The sequence below is a fragment of the Schizophyllum commune genome, assembly GCF_000143185.2.
Source record: "Schizophyllum commune H4-8 unplaced genomic scaffold SCHCOscaffold_8, whole genome shotgun sequence".
NCBI lineage: Eukaryota > Fungi > Basidiomycota > Agaricomycetes > Agaricales > Schizophyllaceae > Schizophyllum > Schizophyllum commune.
The window spans coordinates 218,147-235,735 of record NW_026089545.1 but is presented as its reverse complement, the minus strand read 5'-3'; the positions used below and the strand labels follow the sequence as shown (position 1 = coordinate 235,735).

Sequence of the window (17,589 nt, the reverse complement as noted above, 5' to 3'; positions counted from 1 at the left end):
TGGACGACTGTATGAGCTTCGGAAGGGTTCTGCGGAGGTCGAGGAAGGGAGTCCATCAAATCAAGATGAGCGTGGGGAGAGGGGTTGGTTATCCTAGGTGTGGTGTCGGCTTGCGCCGGAGGCGACCGGACCGGCAAGGACTGCCTAATTTGGCCACAAGCGCACGGCCAGGACTCGGAAGCTTGAATCTGGAAAAGCCATTCCCGGTCTCAATGTAATTGAATCAAACCCTCAAGCTGAGGGCGGCGGGTAAGAGAGCAGAAAAGAATCGAATTGAGTCCTCCCCGAGGAGCCATGGCCGTAGGCACCGTTCAGTGGAACAAAGCATCCTCAGGCCAGATCCGAATTTTGAGGGGTGGCTACAAAGTTGCCGCATCTCGATTCAATGTGACTCATTGTTTTCTGGGCAAGTTTAGCTCCCTGTGTTCAGTCACCCAGACGACGAGGCGGAAACCAGGAAAGAGCACCGTCATGATCGTATTTACGCAGCACGTGAGCGGGTACTGCCCGAAGCGGAACAATGGTGACCGATGCATCTTGTCTTCGCCCTGATTGTACGGCATTCAGACCGCATCCAGCAGTGCCTCTGACACCCGTCTTGCTTCTCGATTTCATGATGGATATCTGGACCTTCTTTGACGCACAAATTTCAACATCACCCTGCACTCCTTGCTTGATTATTACGAGGCCCTGGGTACAATTGAGGCCGACACCGGCCGTGCGCCACACTTGTAAAAACCAATCTCTCCCCCCACGCTCATCTCAATTTGATAGATCTGCTTTTTCGACCTCCGTAGAACCCTTCCGATGCCCATTCACTCTTCTACTCATGGCAGGAGGAGCATGCACGCGCAGGAAGCCGATGCTGGACCTTAGCGCTTCATGTACGGATTGGGCGCTAGACAATGTCTTCGCCGCGTGGACGGCGTCCGGAATGTCGTTTTTCAGAGAGCGTGAAGGGTCTCATCGGTACTTAAAGGCGGCAAATCCTCCCTCGGAGTCAGCAACGATACCTAGTTCCCTCAGCTCCCCCAACTCGCTCGTAGATCATCGTCATGGACTTTAGCCCCGGCGCTGCACCGTCACCCACGTCTCGCCCTCCTTCCTTGCGCCGGTCGTCGGGACGTGTTTTCGTGGATCGGACGCCGTCGACACAGCTTGATGGCCCTGTCCTTCCATCCAACGACGCGTCGCCGGGCCCCTCTACCTCGACGGCGAACGGTATCTCCACCTCGGTCGTGAACTGTGTACCGACATCGACGGAGATTCATCCTGATTCCACCGCAGTCCTCAGCACGTCCCCGCCTGCAAGTCGGTTGTCGTGGCAGACGACGCTCGAGCAGCCCCGGATTGGATCTGGGATCAGCGCGCCGCCCGAGCATCTCGCGGCTCGTATCCAGTCCATTGAAGCAGATGCGAGGTTCCTGCACAGCGAGCCTGCTATCCTGCATGCCGCGAGGGCGATCCTTCACAGAGACGGCGCGGCTCTTCATGGCGAGCGTGCGACTCTTCACGCGGCGGGGGAAACTGTCGTCGAGGTCGACGAAGATATCCTCATCGACATGAGCGACGTCTCGACCTACACCGAGGGCCCGGAGCTGAACGTGCCCTACACCGACGGCGAGGAGCAGGACGATGCGGACGACGACACGGAAGACGAGACTTTCTTCGATGCGCTCGAGGAGCTTGCGTCCCTCGCTGACTACCCGGCCTTCGCCGAGAGCAGTTCCTTCAGCGCTGATAGTAATACCTCGCCGCCGCGGCGCCCCGCGGAACGCCCCTCCACCATCCCATCCTATTTGCTGCACGCTATGGCCGATCCGTCTGCGACTCTTCTTCAGGAGTCGACATCCTATCCCGCACGCGCGTCTTTCAGCGGGCTCGCAGCATCACAAGCTCAGTCAAACGCATCGCTCCCCGCAGGGCATGCCCACGCCGCCCACCGACCGCGGAAGCCTCGGAGCGGAGGAGGTGCCGCCTCAGCCTGCGCCCCCACCGAGGAGCCCTCAATCCGCGGGTCGCTCCCGTCCCCAACCTGCGGAGGGCGCCCTCCCCCAACCCGGGGGTCGCTCCCTTCGTCCCTCCGTGGTCAGTTCCCTCCACCGCCCCCAGCCCCCCCGCCTCGCAAGCCTCGAGCACCTCCTGACGCCACGCAACTCGATCGCGCACATGCGCGCCGCCGGGCGGCCCGCGCTGGAGCCGCTGCGAGAGGCATACGAGTTCCACTTGAGGACCGTCCCCGCGGGGACGAAGCAGGCGCTGCATGATGTACAGTATGGGGCGCCGGATGTGGCCGAGAGGGCGAAGTTGAGGTATGAGGTGAGTTCGTGGGTGTGTGTGTGTGTGGGTGATCTTGAAGGCTAAGAGGCTGCTGGTCAGGTTCACGACGCGGATTATCTTGCGAGCAATGACTGGGCCATGAAGGAAAAGCAGCTGGAGGATATCGGAGGTCTTGTGCACTCGACACGCACGGTGCTGCACAGGTACCGGTACATTACGTTGACTGTCGACACAGACGCGAAGCGCAAGGACACCGCGGAGTGGCTCGATTGGGTCCGGTTGGTGAAGAGGTGCGTCCCATGCTCGTGGTCCGACGCGTCGCTACTCACGCACATTCAGCACCTGCGACGAGCTCAAGCGCAAGTTCAGAGACTGCGAGAACATGCACCTGTGGGCCCCCGACTATCTCGGCAAACGCAAGGAGCGACTCGCTCGATATGAGCTGCAGATTATCGTACGCCCTAGCCTCAGACGTCTCCTTCCAGTGTTGCTTGACCTATTCCAACCAGAAAACGACCGAGGCCATCATCAAGCATAAGCAGCGCGAACACAACAGCGCATTCGAGGAGGCCCGTGCTGTCTGGCACGAGCAGAAGCGACTCTTCAGCGAGAATACGCGCGCGTTGAAGGAGGACCATGAAGAGTTTAGGATGATGAGGCATATCTTGAGCGAGGAAGCAGAGCGAGCTCCAGGTCGGAGAAGCTTGTGGTGAACGAGAAAGAAAGGATGACCTTACGGCACGTATTGCTACGCCTTGACGACAATGCTTGACTACTATTGTACTCACGATCCAGTCAGGTATTCGAGAATGTGATGATAGTGCACTCCCCCCTTTCCAGATGGGAGAGTGCAACCAGGACTGATTGTATTTGTTGATGCTTGTTATGACCAAGCAGCGCCAGCGATGAAAAGTCCAAGAAACTCAATCTCGTGAAGAAAGGACGAGTTGAAGATATCATATCGTCAGCGCGGCATGGTGGGAGACGCAGAGATCGGCGCGATACAGTATGTGCGCGGCAGCACTGGCGGTGACAACTCGCGGGACTCCCGCAGCACATGCGCGGGGATTTCACAGGATCTCGTGACGACGATGGGATCAGATGCGCGCTTTGACCCGCAACGCGGCTTGGATTTGAACGCCTACTTGCCCCTTTACACGCTAGACTTTATTACTTTGCATCATGCCCGCAGACCGCTCCTCATTCAAGATCGACTATGAACGACACCCGCGCAGCTCGCTCAAGGAGTGGCTGAAGCAGCATCCGGACAATGAACGGCACCCGCGCAGTTCGCTCAAAGAGTGGCTAAAGCAGCATCCGGACTACAAGGCCCCTCCGCCCCGACGGCCCCCTCCCAAGAACGCTCCACCTCCGCTCCTATCCCCCGAAGAACTCGAAATCTCTCTGTCTCATTTCACCCCCGAGTTTCGCGCGCGGTGGTTGGCGGCGTGCGCGCGAATGAAGCAGGCGATGGAAGGCACTCTCCCGCCTGACGCGCCACCCGTCTACTACTCCAAGGTGTACAGCTACTTGCCCCCGCAGGCCGCCATCCCGGAGAACACGCCGTACGAGAAGCAGCCCGTGCGCATGACGCACAGCGGGATGTGGATGAATCGCCTCTCGGACGAACTCATGGACCTCGTCCTCGAGTTCAAGCACGGGAGCGTCGAGGCTGGGCTGAAGTGTGTGAAGGATGGCCAGGCGCGCGTCGTCGATGTGATCGGGGTGAGTCATGCATGCTTCGCCCTTAGCGTTTCTCTGACACGGCTTAGGGACGCCCCGAGCCGGACGATCCATCTGTCCAGGAAATTGACCTCCCGGGCCAAAGCTACTTCGTTCGCCTCTGGACCGGACACATGGATTACAATCGAACTGTTTGCTGGAACGTCGTGGATCGCAAGACGGGCAAGGTCCTCCGGAAGCCGCGTTTTCTCAAGATGTTCGCAACGGACGACAAAGAACTCTACCGCCACGAGATCTTCTCGTTGGAGAGGAACCGTGGTGTTGAAAAACCTGCTGCGGAGACCTTTATCGCGCACGACGGCGAGCGCGTCGAGTTTCACGTTCGCAAGAAGTTGGTGAAGACGATCCGGCTTCCGCAGCGCGCAAGTGAGCAACTGCTTGTAGAGCAGAAGCCGCTGGAAGTGCTTTTCGAGCTTAGCCTTGATTAGGTACGCTTGTCCGTAAATATTCCTTGTTACGAGTGTTGATTTTGAGTAGATCTGGCTCGTGAGACTGGCGTGTACATTGTACTATGTATTTGAGGTGGTATAGTAGAGTAGGTCTGCTCCATAATTTATTACAATCCATTAAGATCTTTCCATAAGTTCTTTGGCTCGGTGCATAATTTATCCATCATCCTAGTAATGTCTTTCGGTGACCTGAGGAGTTGGACAGGGTCTAGCGCGCCTGCGCTCGCCCAAAATCCCTACTCCAACTCCTCAGCCTCATAATATTCTTGAGCTTTCTCAAATTCTACTCATATCTTTCGTCGGAAACATCATGTCACCTACGGACTAGACCGTACATAAATTACTGAGCAGACCTACTCTAGTGTATCAAATAAGAATATCTACTGTATTTTGCATGTTCACAATGTCATACTATACTATTGGTTAGTCGGAAAATTATCTACCCGGGCACGGTTGTAGCCAAGTCGTAGCTGTAACGGTGAGAGGGTCCACGTCGAGAAGGTGGGTGCGTGCGATGAAGGCGCTGAGTTGCTTGCGCCGCTATATCTCCTGCACTATCTTGCAAGGTCTCTCCCGCCCTGAGTTAGTAATCCTCCCAGTTGGGACGGTGCTCCCAGACAACGAATGAAAAGTCACGCGCACCACACACGCGCCCAGTCCAGAATCTTACGGTGCATCAAGTTCAACCTTCGCATCGCTCGCTGCAGGGCATGCACACACCGCCTACCGATAAAAAAAGAGTCCAAAGCTATTGTTCCGCTCTCGCAGTATGCGTTCCCCACGGCCCCAAGTCCTATCGCGTTTTGCGACTTTCGCGGCGGTATTGTCGAATGTCGGTCACTTTCAGCTAGAGCCATCGAGTCGTATATCGTCTGCAGATTGCCATTATATGGTATCGTACTGGATCGGGATGTAGCAGTTCGTATCGTGTCGTAAGTAGATAAAAGTCATCCTTATTCGTCGTGGCGTGCACCCATAACAGGGTCAGTAATAATCCTGCCGAACATAACGCCGCGCTGCTTCCACTCCACACCAGTGCCGCATCTCCCTCAGAGCGTCGTAGTCAACCTCCATCGCGCGGATGTTGGCGAAGACGAAGTTCTTCCGCTCATTATACATTCTGATGAGGACTTCGTATTCACGCCGCTTGTCCGCGATGATGTCCTTCGTGGCTTTCTATACGACGACAGTCAGATATGAGATAGGCGGGTGCAGAGAGACAGACGCACTAGTAGTTGCGTCAGATAGCGAGTTAGCCTTTGCCTTCGCCTGCTAAGCCACTCGTCGTCGCGCGCGTTCGCGGGGTCCCGCAACTTCTGCAGGATCTCTTCGCAGATACTGCACAATCAAAGGTCAGCAACGAACATCAGGTCCCCGAGCAAAAGGACGTACCTCTTGATCAGCTGCACCCCGTCCGTCCACGAAGTAGTGTGCCTCCGCTTCGCCTCCGTGTCGACGACCACCGTGATGTGCCGGTACTTCGTCAGCACCCGGCGCGTCGCGTGCACCTGCGTCGCGATAACCTGCAACGTCTCGCCCCCGCCGAGCGCGCGTGCCCGATGCTCCGCCTCGCGCAGCACGTCCTGCGTCCCCGCGGGCACCTCCGAGAGCTTGAACTCGGGCGGCGTCAGCGGGGTATCGAGCAGGGGAGAGCGAGGGTAGAAAGTCATGGCAATTGAGCTGCGCGGCGACTCCACGATTTCCATCGCCCCAGGGCCAGGAGGCTGGGGTCGCTGGAGGATGGGCTCCTCGACTTGGCGGGCAGGTTGCGGTGGCGAAGGCTGCGGAAGCGGAGGCTGGGGGCGGGCGGACTCGGCCATGCGCCGCGTCGCCTGGGCTTGCGCGGCACCGAAGGTCATAGCAGGCACCCTCGGGGTCTCGTCTTCGTCGGTCCATTCATCATCTGCACCTCCTTCGTCACCATCTTCTATAACCTCCTCTCCCTCATCCCCGACCCTGTGCTGACCAGTGGGCAGCGTCGCTGACCCCGGCATATAGCGGGTGGCGTGCGTCGTGGCACGACTCCGGCGACTCGGCTCCCACGCGCGTACAGACGACCTGGGTTCATGCGAGCGCCCATGCTCTTCCACGCGCTCCCGTAAAGCCTCAAGCTCCGCTGCAACGAGTTCCCTGATGGGCGCCATACTCGGATGATCCAACACGACCCTCGGCGCAGAGGCATTCTGCTGCGGGTCGGGCGTCGTCTGCCCCGTTGACCCAGGAGGCGGCGTGCTGAACATCGCCGTGGGGTCTGAGCGGTTCACCGTCGACGTCGAGGGGCCTGGCTGCACATGGCTGACATGGAGAGCGTCGTTGTGACCACGAGACGGACCGCTTGTGTTCGGCGGCGGGCTGTTGCGCTGACTTCTAGGAGCCAAGGGCGGTCCAGGAGAGGAGCCCTCGCGCACGACTGCCGGTGTCTGGGAGGTCCGCTCCTGCAGAATGCGCCCTGACGATCGGCGCAGAGAATGTTGCGGGGAAACTTGTGGCGAGGCGCTCCTGGGGCGGGGCGAAGCGCTGCTGGGTCGTGGGGGAGCATCTGGAGGGTTCGCGGGAGGCGGTGTTGCGCTGCGAGGACGCTGAGTGCTGCTGGGACGTTGAGGCACGGGCATACTAGTGTGCCGCGAATGCGCATTCGTGGGCTGGGCGCGAGGTGCCAGGTGCCAAGGCGACGGCGCGCTGCTTGGACGCTGACGCGCAGACGTCGAAGGCGCAGGGAGAGTGGCTTCGGTGCGGGAGGGGCCTGTCGTCGGCTGGAGAGCACTAGATGACGCCCAACGACCACTCGTTGACGCCTGGGGACCACCCGACGCCTGCTGGTCTGAGTCCCTCCAGGTCACACGCTGGTTCATCTCGGCCAGGGTCCTGTCCACTCTGAGCTGCGGGCCATACCTCTGCGAAGGGGGGCGGGAATCAACAGAGAAGGTGATATGGGTGTTCGCAGACGCCCTCGTCGCCCTCGGTGTGGGGGGAAGGCTCTTGTCTCGGCGGATCGGGTGCGAGCTATGGGGAAGCGCGTTGGTGGGGTGCGACGCGTGCGTCTGCGAGGTGCGCGAGTGCGCGACGGTGGGGTGCTCGTCTCGAGAAGGGCCCGTGATCGGGGCACCAGCGGCGTGCTCATCCTCTTCTTGGGGAAAGATCAGCTCCGGTCCGTCGATCTCTCTGATGCGCGACGAGTGGAACGCAGAGATCACGGTGTCGTTGGAGATATGCCTGCGCTTCTTAGTGAAGCGACGAAAGAGCTTGCGGACAATGCACTTCCTGCGCGAGGCGATGTGCCTAGGATACGCAGGGGGCGGTGAGCGGCGCCAGAAACGACGGAACCATTTGCGGCGCCTGTTCGTTCCCGAGGATAGCGAGACCGAGGGGCCTGCAGCGTGGGCAGCAGTACCAGTGTCCATGGTAGAGTGTATGTTCGAGCGGGGAAGGACGATCTACGGGGGATCCGAGGGAACTCCGTGAGATTTCTGTATGTCGAAGGATAGGCGCCGCGCTTAAATACACATGAGTACAATAGCCGCGCGCGCCTAACGACCACGCACCCCCGCGCGCCTTCTCAAAGATGACATTCCGAACGCCGCTCGCGTGGTGAGGTTATTGTCAAGTACCGGGGGTTCCTGTCGAGCGCGCGCACGGCTGTGCTCTTCCTGCCGAATGTGGACGACCGAATGCCATAACTGGCGAGTGAATGGGCTTTCGAAGGGCTGAATCCATCAGATCGAGATGAGCGCGGGAAGGAAAAGATTTGTTATCCGGAAAAGTGTGGCGGGAAGAGAGAAATGTGGCGGACGCCGGTGAGGCAACCGGCCCGACAAGGACTGCCAAATTTGGCCACAAGGACATCGCAACGGCCTTCAGTCCTCTTTCAGCCTGAATGACCACGGAGATTGAATAGAAGATAGATCCAGACGGAATTTCCCAGCCGAGCTAGCTCTCGGTGAGGGAAGGCTGAGAAGCACCACCGGACAGTGACACACTCCTTTACTTTGACTTGCGTCGTCTCGTTGATGGCTGCGTAAGGAGTATCCTGCTCTAACTTTGACCATCACAGTTATATCGGGACTTCAGAGGTCAGAAGCCTGCGCTGCGCTCGCGTTCATGGGAATCCTGCGGGAAGTGAGCACCGTTTTGGAGCAACAAAGCCTTCCTAATCTGGAGAAAACGAGCTCCGTGACGTCACACTTGCTAACTGGCAAGGAACGAGCCACAAAACTGAATATACACACTAGCGCGTACTATACACAAATTGATACAGTTTACGAGCGGTCATACATATACAGGCTATCTGTGAGAAGCAGTTCGGGGCCTATCGACCCAAGGGCTACCAGCTTTACGGCAAGCTCAGCACGGTCTCCATAAACTGGTCGTAGTTGATCTGAATCCACCCATCGCGGTCACTGTCCAGGCGCGAGAACGACTCGGTGAGCTGCTTGATCACGACGCACGCGCGCACGAAGCGGTCGAAGGAGATGCCCGGGGGCGGACCGTGAGCCGCGGCAGCGGTGGCGGCTTCAGGGACTCCCCGGGGAGGACGAGTAAGCGATCCGGTGGAGAGGTAACAAAGAAAGCGAAGGTAGCTTACCGTACTTGCGCTGAAGGAGGTCGAGCAGCTGGGGGGAGAGGCGGTAGCTGGGAGGGTGGTCAGCGGCGAGGTGGTGTGGGCGGGAGGGCAAGAGGGGCGCACCCGAACTGAGCCAGCGCTTGATTGAGCTCGGCGCCGTCGATGGAGCCGGAGCGGTCGCGGTCAAAGTGACGGAAGACGTTCTGCCAGTCCTTGATGTACTTCCACAGGCCGGCGAACTGGGGGATGGGAGGTGAAAACATGTGTTTAGCGCGCGCTTGCGAGACGCACCTCGTTGAAGCCGATCGTGCCGCTGCGGTCGGTATCCTGGTGGGTAATTAGCGTAAGGATAGCGCTGAGTAGACACGGGACGCACGAAGATGCTCATCAACATCTTGACGGTGTCGAGATCGAACGCTGAGGGATGGGGGGTCGGTGCCGCGCCACATTGTACATTCACTCCGTTACTCACGAGACCAGTCGCCGTTGATGAGGGCACGCTCTGTTTGGAGGTCAGCACCGTTGGAAAACAGGATGGATTACGCCACGCACGAAGTTCAGGCGCGGAGATGTGGCCAGACCTGTCCGAATCGACAGCGCTGAACCAGTTCCACAATCTAGGGGCATTCAGCATCCGTAATCCCCCGCACAACTTGTCGCCACGCACTGAGGATCGGCACCAGGAGGAGGTCCCGGAGGAGGTGCAAAGCCACCAGGTGCGCCGTAGCCGCCACCGTACCCCGGAGGGCCGCCAGGAGGAGGTGCGTATCCCTGTCCGTCGATGAGCTCAGATCGCGCGCCCCACCCAATGGCCACGCACGCCGTAAGACATGTTCAGTTCACGAAACAAATGGGAGGTGAAGAGATGGGAGACGCAGCCAACAGCTCGCTCGCACTTAAAAGGGGCACTGGGCCTCGGAGCACAGGAAAGCGGTGATGCGAGATCCCGATGTAGTCTCCAGCCATACCCGGCGTCAGAGCCTCGGAGTTTAAAATCCAAGGTGCCGATGACATGCCGGGCGCGGCAGCGCGGGACAGCCGCGCATTGAGGGCAAGGGGCCAGTATTTCGAGGAGTAGGAGGCGACTGATTACTGGATGTGAGGTGCGATTCGAACGCAGGCTGCAGGCTACCCGCGACGGGTACGGCGTAGTAGGGCGACGTATTCGAGAGTGTTCCGGGATGAGGCGGAGGATAAAGCGCATACGGATGAGGAGTGTGCGCAGGATGCCAAGGAGCGTAGGGAGAGACGGGAGATGGTGGTGAGTATTCATGATAGCCATAGGGAGCTGTATGCACGGTGACGGCTCGCTTCAGTGAATATTTGCTGGCTGTTTACATACCTTGAGGCGAAATTGGGACGTTGCTGTGGTGGACATATGAGACATGAGGTTCAGGTTGATCGATTTCAAATTCTTTATAGTTCGTAACTTGGTCTTGGTCCGACATGAGTGCAGGAGTCGAGCACGACGCAACCCGAATGTATTCGACAACCATAACTGCTCAAAAAGGCAATCCGGAGACAGCCGGCCGTGACGCGGCACGTCAGATTACAAACTCCGCGGCTACGCTCTAACCTACTTACCCGCCATACCGCTCCAGACTCTAGTAATATGGAGGCTGGTTCACGAGACTAAATCCCGATGATGGCATCGCCGCTTCCCGAGGCGGTACACGTACCCTTTGTCCGCTTCTCCCGCCGGCGCACAGTCTCAGATCAGCGAGCGGGGGCTGCGCGCCGTAATAGCAGGCCGCAGCTGCCCATCTATCCACAAAGGTGTGCGGGTGCGGTGCAATAGATACGTCAGTACAATAGTAAATAGTTAAGTAAGGAAAGGGATGGGAAAGGGCCGGCCTATTATGAGGTTTAATAGTGCTTCTTGTACATCGCCCGCGTCGCCTTCGACTGGTCCAAACGCTGTTGCAGCACCTCGACCGAGTCCGCGTGCGCCACACTCATTTCGTTCGCGCACAGCTTGTTCATCGTCTCGCTGTGGTACTTGTCCTTGCGCTCCTTCCGCGCTTCCTCGCTCAGCGGGATCTCGACATGCAGGCGCGCTTCCTCCTCTTCGTGCTCCTTCATCCGGATCTGGCGCCTGAGGGCGAACTCCTCGGCGATGGAGACCCATTTCTGCGAGACAAGGCGAGTTAGCAGCGTCGGGGTGGTGAGGGAAGCGCACGCACGAAGATCTTCTTGTCAATGTCGACGATCTTGGCGTGCAGTTCCTGAAGGACCTCGCGGATGCGGTAGTCTGACGTGAAGGGCTCGGTCAAGATATGCGAGTGCTCGACGAGGGTATGCAGTGGAGCCCTGATGGCGTGGTGGACGCTAGTAGGCGGTGCACAGACCAGAATCAGTTTCCGGTCTTGAGCGGTCGATGAACGAGCAATCTCACCGATTGAGGGAGAACATGAAATGAAGCAAGTGGCGGTCCGACCGCTTAAACTCAGGGCGCCCCCAGTATAACTTCTTCTCGTCTTTCAGCTTGAAGATCTTGGAGAACTGAGCGGTGATGTTGTCGAAGAGCCTAGCGCTCCAGTAGATATACGCCGAGTAGGATTGGACGACGGGGTGCTCCGGGGTGTAGGCTTCCATGATCTGTCGGTACACGTTAGGGTCAGCCTGTGAAGAGTCGCAAAGAACGCACCGGCCGCAATTGAGAATCGATATAATGGTTGATGATCTCGCTGTTCTGCACGAGAACATAGATATCATTCAAAACGTAGCCCAAGGGCGGCAAATCTGGCATGTCGACGAAGTCCTGCATCACTGGATCGGGCAAGTCGACGTAGACGCTGATCTCATCGAAGAGTATGATTCGAGGCGGCTGTGGCAAGGGTTTGTTCAGTTGCTGGTAGCCGAGGGATGCCATGATGCGTGTAGAAACTTGGAGTGGCGTGGACGGGGCGAAGAGAATGAGAAGAGTGAGTGATTGATCACAAGCATCGGCGATGGACCTCCATATATAGGCGAAGGTGGCATGGCAAAAGAGCGAGCAAACATGTGCGCAGCGAGCGAAAGAGCAAAAGTCGGTGTTAGGGCCAGCATTGTGATTGACCTGTTTGTGACGGAACCATTCATAACGAGGGTCCGCGTAGCGACCGTGTTTGTCGTCGCAATAAGTTAGCAACGTTGACCTTGTCTGGAGCGCTGTGGGTGAAGCTTGTGTACTATCGTTGCTGAGCCCGCGCTCTGGGAGACCGGAGAAGTCGAAGGGATGATGAGCACTCAGGGTCGGCCTCGCGCAAGCCAAGCATCAGCTACTCCCTACCACCAAGGTGAGCAATACCTTTCCAGCGTGAGATATCTACCGGCAAGCTGCAAACAAACAAACCCTTCGATAACTGCCGTGATGATAAGTAGACGATGGCAAAAGAGCAACAAAACGTTCCTGGTATGGGCAGTCACACGCCAACGCGTCTGTCACACTCACGTTACAATTTACAAGCGTCGGACATAGAAGTTTTCAAAAAGTGGATACCAAGCACTCAAGGCTGCTATTCACGGTCGGAGTTTCTACGTACAGAGCCTTGCTTGCTAGAAGATTATGACAGAGACGGCAGGCCATCTTCACGAGCAAGGCTGCAGGGAGCGCGCGGAGGGGCACTGTGTCCGCGGGAGCAAAGGCGCAAGTTGCGCGTGTTTGTGCACTCGCCGACGCACGACCCGCCCCCACATGAACCTACTCTGCCACGCGCACAACCCCAGGCCACGCGGGGCGATCGTTGGGCGGAGAAGGGGCAGAGCGCCTGTCCCGAACGCTCGCGGTCGTCACCCTCGCCGCCGTTGCCGCGGCCGCATCCTCAGCGTTTCGAACTCGATCTAGCGATTACTGGCACTGCTCCTCCGCTCTACAAGCAGAGGCAACGGTCGAGCGCGCTGCAGTAGGCGGGGGAACATGACGGCGAGCTGACCATTGACAACGGTGCGCGACTGTTTATCTGTATTTGGCGCACTTACTTAGCGCGTTTGTTTGTTTAGTCTAGTGCTGCACAGCTATTGCTGCAAGTCGGTACAGCCATCGCCAATGGTATATATACGGGGGAGCTCATTCCCCAATCCCCATCTTCCCCTCCTTCACATCCCTCCTCCTTCTCAGCGGACGACGGCCCTCGACTTCAGCATTCCAGCGAGCGGCATACGGGGTTCAGGCCCACTCGTGCCAGACGCGCCCTGGTCCGCACCTAATCCTGACTGATCAGCCAGGGAAAGCGCTGGTGTTGGTGAATCACCTGCTCCGCTCGGTCTCGCTCGCTGGACGACGGCCCCGGCGGCCTGCGCCTGCGACTTCGACACCGACACCGGCATAGTTCGCGAGCGTCGTCCGGGTTCAGGACCACAGCGATAACGTCCTCCCCGGTCCGCATGTCCTCAGATGTGTTGGTCAGCCGGGATGAGCACTGCGCTGTGGAGTCAGCCTGCTCGCACGGATACCTCGTGGACTCGACACCGACAACGGCTTCGATGGCGACTGCGACTCCGACTCCGACAACGACACCGTCCGCAATCGTCGTCCGGGTTCAGGACCACAGCGACAATATCCTCCCCGGTCCGTATGCCTTCGGGTGTGTCGTCAGCCGGGATGAGCACTGCGCTGTGGAGTCAACCTGCTCGCACGGACACCTTGCGGACTCGACCTCGATATTGATGCGCCCGACTTCGCCCCACTCCTGGATCCTCCCCATCTCCCCTCCCGGCACGGTGGCTCAGTCGGGAGCCCTTGCGCGTTCGAAACGCGGCCCTGTCTTTTCATATTGTCGGACTGGCGTTGCTAGGCCCTGGCTTCTCTAGCAATCTACTTCTGTTTTCTTCGGCGCTCTTGCTCTCGCTACCATGTTCCAAAAAGGGCCTCTTCCTAAATAATGTGCTAAGGATTACTGTAGTCGAAGTAGTTAGGGGAGTGATGAGCAACTGTCTATAGACTGTAAATCTTGATGTCCATTGATAAACACACGAAAAAGCGATTCTTGCCTGACTCGCTTGTAGTCTATCTAGCATTATGGTGTTCTGGCGCATATGGATGACAAGTATATTCACAATCATGTACACATACACGGGGTTGAAACTTCATACAAGTACAGGCAAAGGGAGGAGACAGAAGACTTCGAAATGGTGGAAGCGACTCGACATGCATTGGACATTATAGCGGAAATAGGGATCGCGCCTTACAGCAACATGAGCACGGTCTCCATGAACTGGTCGCTGTTGACCTGGATCCAGTCGTCGTGGTCGGTGTCGAGCTGCGCGAAGGCGCCCTTGAGGTGCTTGATCAGCACGCACATGCGCGCGAAGCGGTCGAAGGTGATGCCCGGGGGAGGCCCGCCGGGGACCATGGAGGCGCTCTCGGGGACTAGAGGCGGAAGGCGGGTCAGCAATCCGGCGGAGAAGAACAAGGGAGGACGACAACGCACGGTACTTGCGCTCGAGGTGGTTGAGCATGCGGAGGGAGAAGCGGACGCTGGGGCGCGGTCAGAGGAGCAGGAGGGGCGGTGAGGGAGGTGGCGCACCCGAAATGGCAGAGCGCCTGGTTGAGCTCGGCGCTGTCGATAGTGCCCGAGCGGTCGCGGTCAAAGTCGCAGAAGGCCTTGTACCAGCCATCGATGTCCTTCCAGAGGGCGGCGAACTGGGAAGGGGGGTCAGCATGCACATCCGGCACGATCGACGGCGGGATGGACCTCATCGAAGTTCATCGTGCCGTTGTTGTCGGTGTCCTGCGATGGTCAGAGTGAGCACGAAGCACGAGCGGTGGGATGAGAAGCCGTACGAAGATGGTCATCAACACCTTCACGGTCTCGAGGTCGAACGCTGGAGGGTGAGACGTTAGCATTGCAAGAGTCAGCCACATTCAATGCGCAACCCACTCCAGGCGCCTTTGTTGAGGGCGCGCTCTGCAATTGCATCAGTCTGAGTTCGTGGGCTCGCGGTGGTACGTTGCACTCACGCAGCTCGAGCGCAGTGATATGCCCCGACCTGTTAGTGTCAACCTCGTGGAACCACGTCCACATCCTGCAGACAGACGATGAGCAACCGGGCTCGCCGGCTCGATTCAACTGGTACGCACTGAGGATCAGCCCCTGCAGGAGCAGGAGGCGGCCAAGAGCTCAAGCGAGGCGGCGAGTACGAGCGAGGCGGCGGGCCATAACGCGAGATAGGAGGGCCAGCGCCCGGCATAGGGTAGGGCTGAAAGCAGAAAGAATGAGCCCCGAATTGGACGAGCGAGAAGCCACCGACACCAACATTGTAGACGGCAGCCATCACGATTGCAGTTCAGTTATGGGGCAGCGGAGGAGGCGAGGGGATGAGGTGCCTGCCAGTTGCAGTCGCCTTATATATGCGAGGATTTCTAGGAACTAGTACATGCGTCATGGGCGCCCCGCAGAACGACATCTCCACGGCGGGATTCGGCGCGACTTCGCGAGGCAGGGAATCGTGGAACTTTGCCTGCGTCGATGTCGACTGGAAGCTGTCCTGCGTGGTTTGCGCATGTATCGATCCAAGTATCGTCTTAATCGGAGCGATAGAGCTCTTCTGCGCACTCATAGACGTACCCGGAGGCTAGTATGACCCGTCACTGGCAGGCTTCGGGAGGAGAGCAATGACGACTTGCTTCATTTGGGCCTATAACACTGTTCCGGTGTCGTTCACCTGGCCCTGGTTCTGTACTTGGATATCAGTCACTAGACGCTCGAGGTATGAAAGGTACTTGCCTGGCTCCGACCGAAGCCTCGACATGACATCGATGCAGTGGCGCATCCGACCGCGCAATCACCAGCTCGAGGCTAGTACGCTGCACGCGATGGTCACTCGCAAGCCATTGCGTCCGAGGAGCTTCAACATTCTACAATGCATGGCATCAGAGCGCAGGTGGCAAGTCGGGTGGCGAGCTGGTGTCAGTTCTTTCGGGACGCGTGCACTATATCGACCGTGGCATCACGTATTCGCGTACTTGCCCTACGTCCAGCGCTGGTATAGTTCAGCTTGAGTGACATGCAAAGTCGTTAGCTAGGGCACGATTGACTATCCTCAAGCTTGCGGAAAGGTATCAGCTGCGTACAACCCATGCAATGGCAAATACTTACCATTCATCACCCAGTACCCGCGGCGTCTAACTTGCCGTTCAGTTCTTCCGGCCTGTCATCTGAGCCTACCTGATCGACGCGTAAGTCCTTCTCTCCCAGACTCTCCACGCGCTCGACCTTCAAACAACATGATGGGGATATATTGTTGACCACAGAAGCGGATGCGATGAACGACGACAGACGGTACAGGACAAGAGGAAACAGACAACAAACGGTAACTTGAAGTACAGCAGACGGGCTTCCAAAGTCCAGGATCCATTACAGAGCGTACAAGTCGCTTGATACAATGCCTAGAAAGCATTTTCCCCCTCGTTAGAAGGGGGGAGAAGCAGCTCGTGAAGAGGGAGGGTGCAAGAAGAACACGCTGGCAAGACTTGACGAGTCAGCGCTAGAGTGAGTTGACGCTTGTCCCTGAGTCGGTCAGCATCACTGGCTGGAGAGGCAGACGAATCAACGCACTTACAATCTGAGTGATATGCATATGATGAATATATGTAGCTCATTCCTTGGTGAAGACCACCTCCAGAGGACGCGCTTCCCGGGCTTCGACGGTAGTGGCCGCTGGCGTTGACGAGTTACCTGACAGTTGAGTAGGCAAGCCCGCCATGACCGGCGGTGACGGGCCCGTATACGCCCGCGACGGCAGCCGCACTGTCTTCACGAGTTCCCCACTGACGAAGAATTCGATCAAGTCCCCATCGTGCGCCTGGAAGTTCTCCACCTCGACCTCTGCGTCCGGACCGAGCATATAGTACTCCACCGGCTGCATCTCGCACCGTTCACCCGACGAGTGCCAGTGCGCATCTTCGGCCTCGTCGATCCAGATGGTGAGCTCCGGCGGCCTGCGGGTGGGCGCGTCGGTAGCGGCGTCCATGATGTGGAAGCAGACGGTACGCGAGTTGTCCATCATGCCGGTCCAGAGGCGCATGTAGAAGGGGATGCCGGGTATGTCAACGCGCTGGACGGTCGTATCGCCAGGAGGGGGTTCGTTCTGCGGCGGGGGGAGGGGAGTAGGTCAGATTTGTGTCGCCGAGAGGAGCAACCGCAACACGCACCCCGATATAATCCACGTTCGCATACATTTGCTTCATCGCCGCCATACCCGCCTCCACGCTCCCGTAGTCCTGCTCGAGCATGAGGTTCACAACGTCCTCCGAGAATAGGTTTCCGTGGAAGGTCCCCGGGTGGGCCTCTGCCGATCCCATGCCCGTGTACGGTGTACCCGCGGGGATGTTGAGATGCGCGGGCATAAAGCTATAGATGGAGGAGACCATCACTGGCGCCTCGTCGGGGGAAAGCGTCCCCTCTGCGGCAGCCTGCGCGCGGCGCGCCGCCTCTCCCCACCGTCGCTGCAAGCTCGCGCTCGAGGGCGGATCATTCGGACCTCGCGTCTTGTGCTTGTGAATGCGAGGGTGACCACGCCGGCGCTTGTGTGACTGAGGGGGCATGGGGGATGGTGGTTGTGGTCGAAGGTGAG

The 17,589-nt window shown here is 58.3% G+C and overlaps 10 protein-coding genes across 10 annotated transcripts; 4 read left to right on the top strand and 6 right to left on the bottom strand.

Annotated features, from left to right (window-relative positions):
• Positions 1–847: 847 nt before the first annotated feature.
• Positions 848–2,496, top strand: SCHCODRAFT_01314252 (uncharacterized protein). Its single transcript, XM_050341431.1, has 2 exons — positions 848–2,312; positions 2,425–2,496. The coding sequence occupies exon 1, from the start codon at positions 1,056–1,058 to the stop codon at positions 2,265–2,267; it is 1,212 nt and encodes a 403-aa protein (XP_050199063.1). The 5' UTR covers positions 848–1,055; the 3' UTR covers positions 2,268–2,312; positions 2,425–2,496.
• A 166-nt stretch (positions 2,497–2,662) lies between these two features.
• Positions 2,663–2,993, top strand: SCHCODRAFT_02509510 (uncharacterized protein; the record flags this gene model as incomplete). Its single annotated transcript, XM_003030283.2, has 2 exons — positions 2,663–2,734; positions 2,790–2,993. 2 exons carry the CDS (start codon positions 2,663–2,665, stop codon positions 2,991–2,993), a joined length of 276 nt encoding a protein of 91 aa, XP_003030329.1.
• A 469-nt stretch (positions 2,994–3,462) lies between these two features.
• Positions 3,463–4,451, top strand: SCHCODRAFT_02669177 (uncharacterized protein; the record flags this gene model as incomplete). The annotated part of the gene is made up of 2 exons (XM_003030284.2): positions 3,463–4,005; positions 4,053–4,451. 2 exons carry the CDS (start codon positions 3,463–3,465, stop codon positions 4,449–4,451), a joined length of 942 nt encoding a protein of 313 aa, XP_003030330.1.
• A 1,005-nt stretch (positions 4,452–5,456) lies between these two features.
• Positions 5,457–6,178, bottom strand: SCHCODRAFT_02669176 (uncharacterized protein; the record flags this gene model as incomplete). Its single annotated transcript, XM_003030709.2, has 3 exons — positions 5,457–5,648; positions 5,702–5,810; positions 5,865–6,178. 3 exons carry the CDS (start codon positions 6,176–6,178, stop codon positions 5,457–5,459), a joined length of 615 nt encoding a protein of 204 aa, XP_003030755.1.
• Positions 6,179–8,669: 2,491 nt separating this feature from the next.
• Positions 8,670–9,984, bottom strand: SCHCODRAFT_02630444 (EF-hand). The gene is made up of 9 exons (XM_050345602.1): positions 9,854–9,984; positions 9,701–9,804; positions 9,586–9,650; positions 9,506–9,535; positions 9,410–9,450; positions 9,325–9,360; positions 9,157–9,272; positions 9,055–9,101; positions 8,670–8,990 (listed from the first exon to the last, which is right to left on the bottom strand). Exons 1-9 carry the CDS (start codon positions 9,863–9,865, stop codon positions 8,803–8,805), a joined length of 639 nt encoding a protein of 212 aa, XP_050199062.1. The 5' UTR covers positions 9,866–9,984; the 3' UTR covers positions 8,670–8,802.
• Positions 9,985–10,756: 772 nt separating this feature from the next.
• SCHCODRAFT_02679165 (uncharacterized protein) lies at positions 10,757–12,399 on the bottom strand. Its single transcript, XM_003030711.3, has 4 exons — positions 11,681–12,399; positions 11,429–11,631; positions 11,217–11,361; positions 10,757–11,163 (listed from the first exon to the last, which is right to left on the bottom strand). Exons 1-4 carry the CDS (start codon positions 11,903–11,905, stop codon positions 10,900–10,902), a joined length of 837 nt encoding a protein of 278 aa, XP_003030757.1. The 5' UTR covers positions 11,906–12,399; the 3' UTR covers positions 10,757–10,899.
• A 323-nt stretch (positions 12,400–12,722) lies between these two features.
• SCHCODRAFT_02630437 (uncharacterized protein) lies at positions 12,723–13,505 on the bottom strand. The gene is made up of 2 exons (XM_050345601.1): positions 13,015–13,505; positions 12,723–12,958 (listed from the first exon to the last, which is right to left on the bottom strand). The coding sequence occupies exon 1, from the start codon at positions 13,339–13,341 to the stop codon at positions 13,129–13,131; it is 213 nt and encodes a 70-aa protein (XP_050199061.1). The 5' UTR covers positions 13,342–13,505; the 3' UTR covers positions 12,723–12,958; positions 13,015–13,128.
• SCHCODRAFT_02630436 (uncharacterized protein) lies at positions 13,358–13,783 on the top strand (the record flags this gene model as incomplete). Its single annotated transcript, XM_050345600.1, has 3 exons — positions 13,358–13,487; positions 13,511–13,513; positions 13,680–13,783. Coding segments are annotated over 3 exons (214 nt in total), but the record flags the coding sequence as incomplete, so codon positions are not given.
• A 265-nt stretch (positions 13,784–14,048) lies between these two features.
• SCHCODRAFT_02630435 (EF-hand) lies at positions 14,049–15,333 on the bottom strand. Its single transcript, XM_050345599.1, has 9 exons — positions 15,271–15,333; positions 15,095–15,213; positions 14,975–15,039; positions 14,895–14,921; positions 14,798–14,838; positions 14,709–14,744; positions 14,541–14,656; positions 14,445–14,491; positions 14,049–14,383 (listed from the first exon to the last, which is right to left on the bottom strand). The coding sequence occupies exons 1-9, from the start codon at positions 15,286–15,288 to the stop codon at positions 14,199–14,201; spliced, it is 654 nt and encodes a 217-aa protein (XP_050199059.1). The 5' UTR covers positions 15,289–15,333; the 3' UTR covers positions 14,049–14,198.
• An 891-nt stretch (positions 15,334–16,224) lies between these two features.
• On the bottom strand, positions 16,225–17,587 carry SCHCODRAFT_02630428 (uncharacterized protein). The gene is made up of 3 exons (XM_003030713.2): positions 17,168–17,587; positions 16,576–17,103; positions 16,225–16,523 (listed from the first exon to the last, which is right to left on the bottom strand). Exons 1-2 carry the CDS (start codon positions 17,558–17,560, stop codon positions 16,612–16,614), a joined length of 885 nt encoding a protein of 294 aa, XP_003030759.1. The 5' UTR covers positions 17,561–17,587; the 3' UTR covers positions 16,225–16,523; positions 16,576–16,611.
• Between the last annotated feature and the right edge of the window lie 2 nt (positions 17,588–17,589).

Coding starts and splice junctions, on each gene's coding strand:
- SCHCODRAFT_01314252 (XM_050341431.1), top strand. CDS start 1,056: ATGGACTTTAGCCCCGGCGCTGCACCGTCACCCACGTCTCGCCCTCCT.
- SCHCODRAFT_02630444 (XM_050345602.1), bottom strand. Junction 9,536..9,585: donor CATCTCCGCGCCTGAACTTC/GTGCGTGGCGTA, acceptor ACCTCCAAACAG/AGCGTGCCCTCATCAACGGC. Junction 9,361..9,409: donor AGATGTTGATGAGCATCTTC/GTGCGTCCCGTG, acceptor ATTACCCACCAG/GATACCGACCGCAGCGGCAC.
- SCHCODRAFT_02679165 (XM_003030711.3), bottom strand. CDS start 11,905: ATGGCATCCCTCGGCTACCAGCAACTGAACAAACCCTTGCCACAGCCG. Junction 11,632..11,680: donor TCGATTCTCAATTGCGGCCG/GTGCGTTCTTTG, acceptor GTGTACCGACAG/ATCATGGAAGCCTACACCCC. Junction 11,164..11,216: donor ACATTGACAAGAAGATCTTC/GTGCGTGCGCTT, acceptor CTTGTCTCGCAG/AAATGGGTCTCCATCGCCGA.
- SCHCODRAFT_02630437 (XM_050345601.1), bottom strand. CDS start 13,341: ATGCCGGTGTCGGTGTCGAAGTCGCAGGCGCAGGCCGCCGGGGCCGTC.
- SCHCODRAFT_02630435 (XM_050345599.1), bottom strand. Junction 14,922..14,974: donor TATCACTGCGCTCGAGCTGC/GTGAGTGCAACG, acceptor ATGCAATTGCAG/AGCGCGCCCTCAACAAAGGC. Junction 14,839..14,894: donor CCTCAACAAAGGCGCCTGGA/GTGGGTTGCGCA, acceptor CTCACCCTCCAG/CGTTCGACCTCGAGACCGTG.
- SCHCODRAFT_02630428 (XM_003030713.2), bottom strand. CDS start 17,560: ATGCCCCCTCAGTCACACAAGCGCCGGCGTGGTCACCCTCGCATTCAC. Junction 17,104..17,167: donor CGAACGTGGATTATATCGGG/GTGCGTGTTGCG, acceptor CCCCCGCCGCAG/AACGAACCCCCTCCTGGCGA.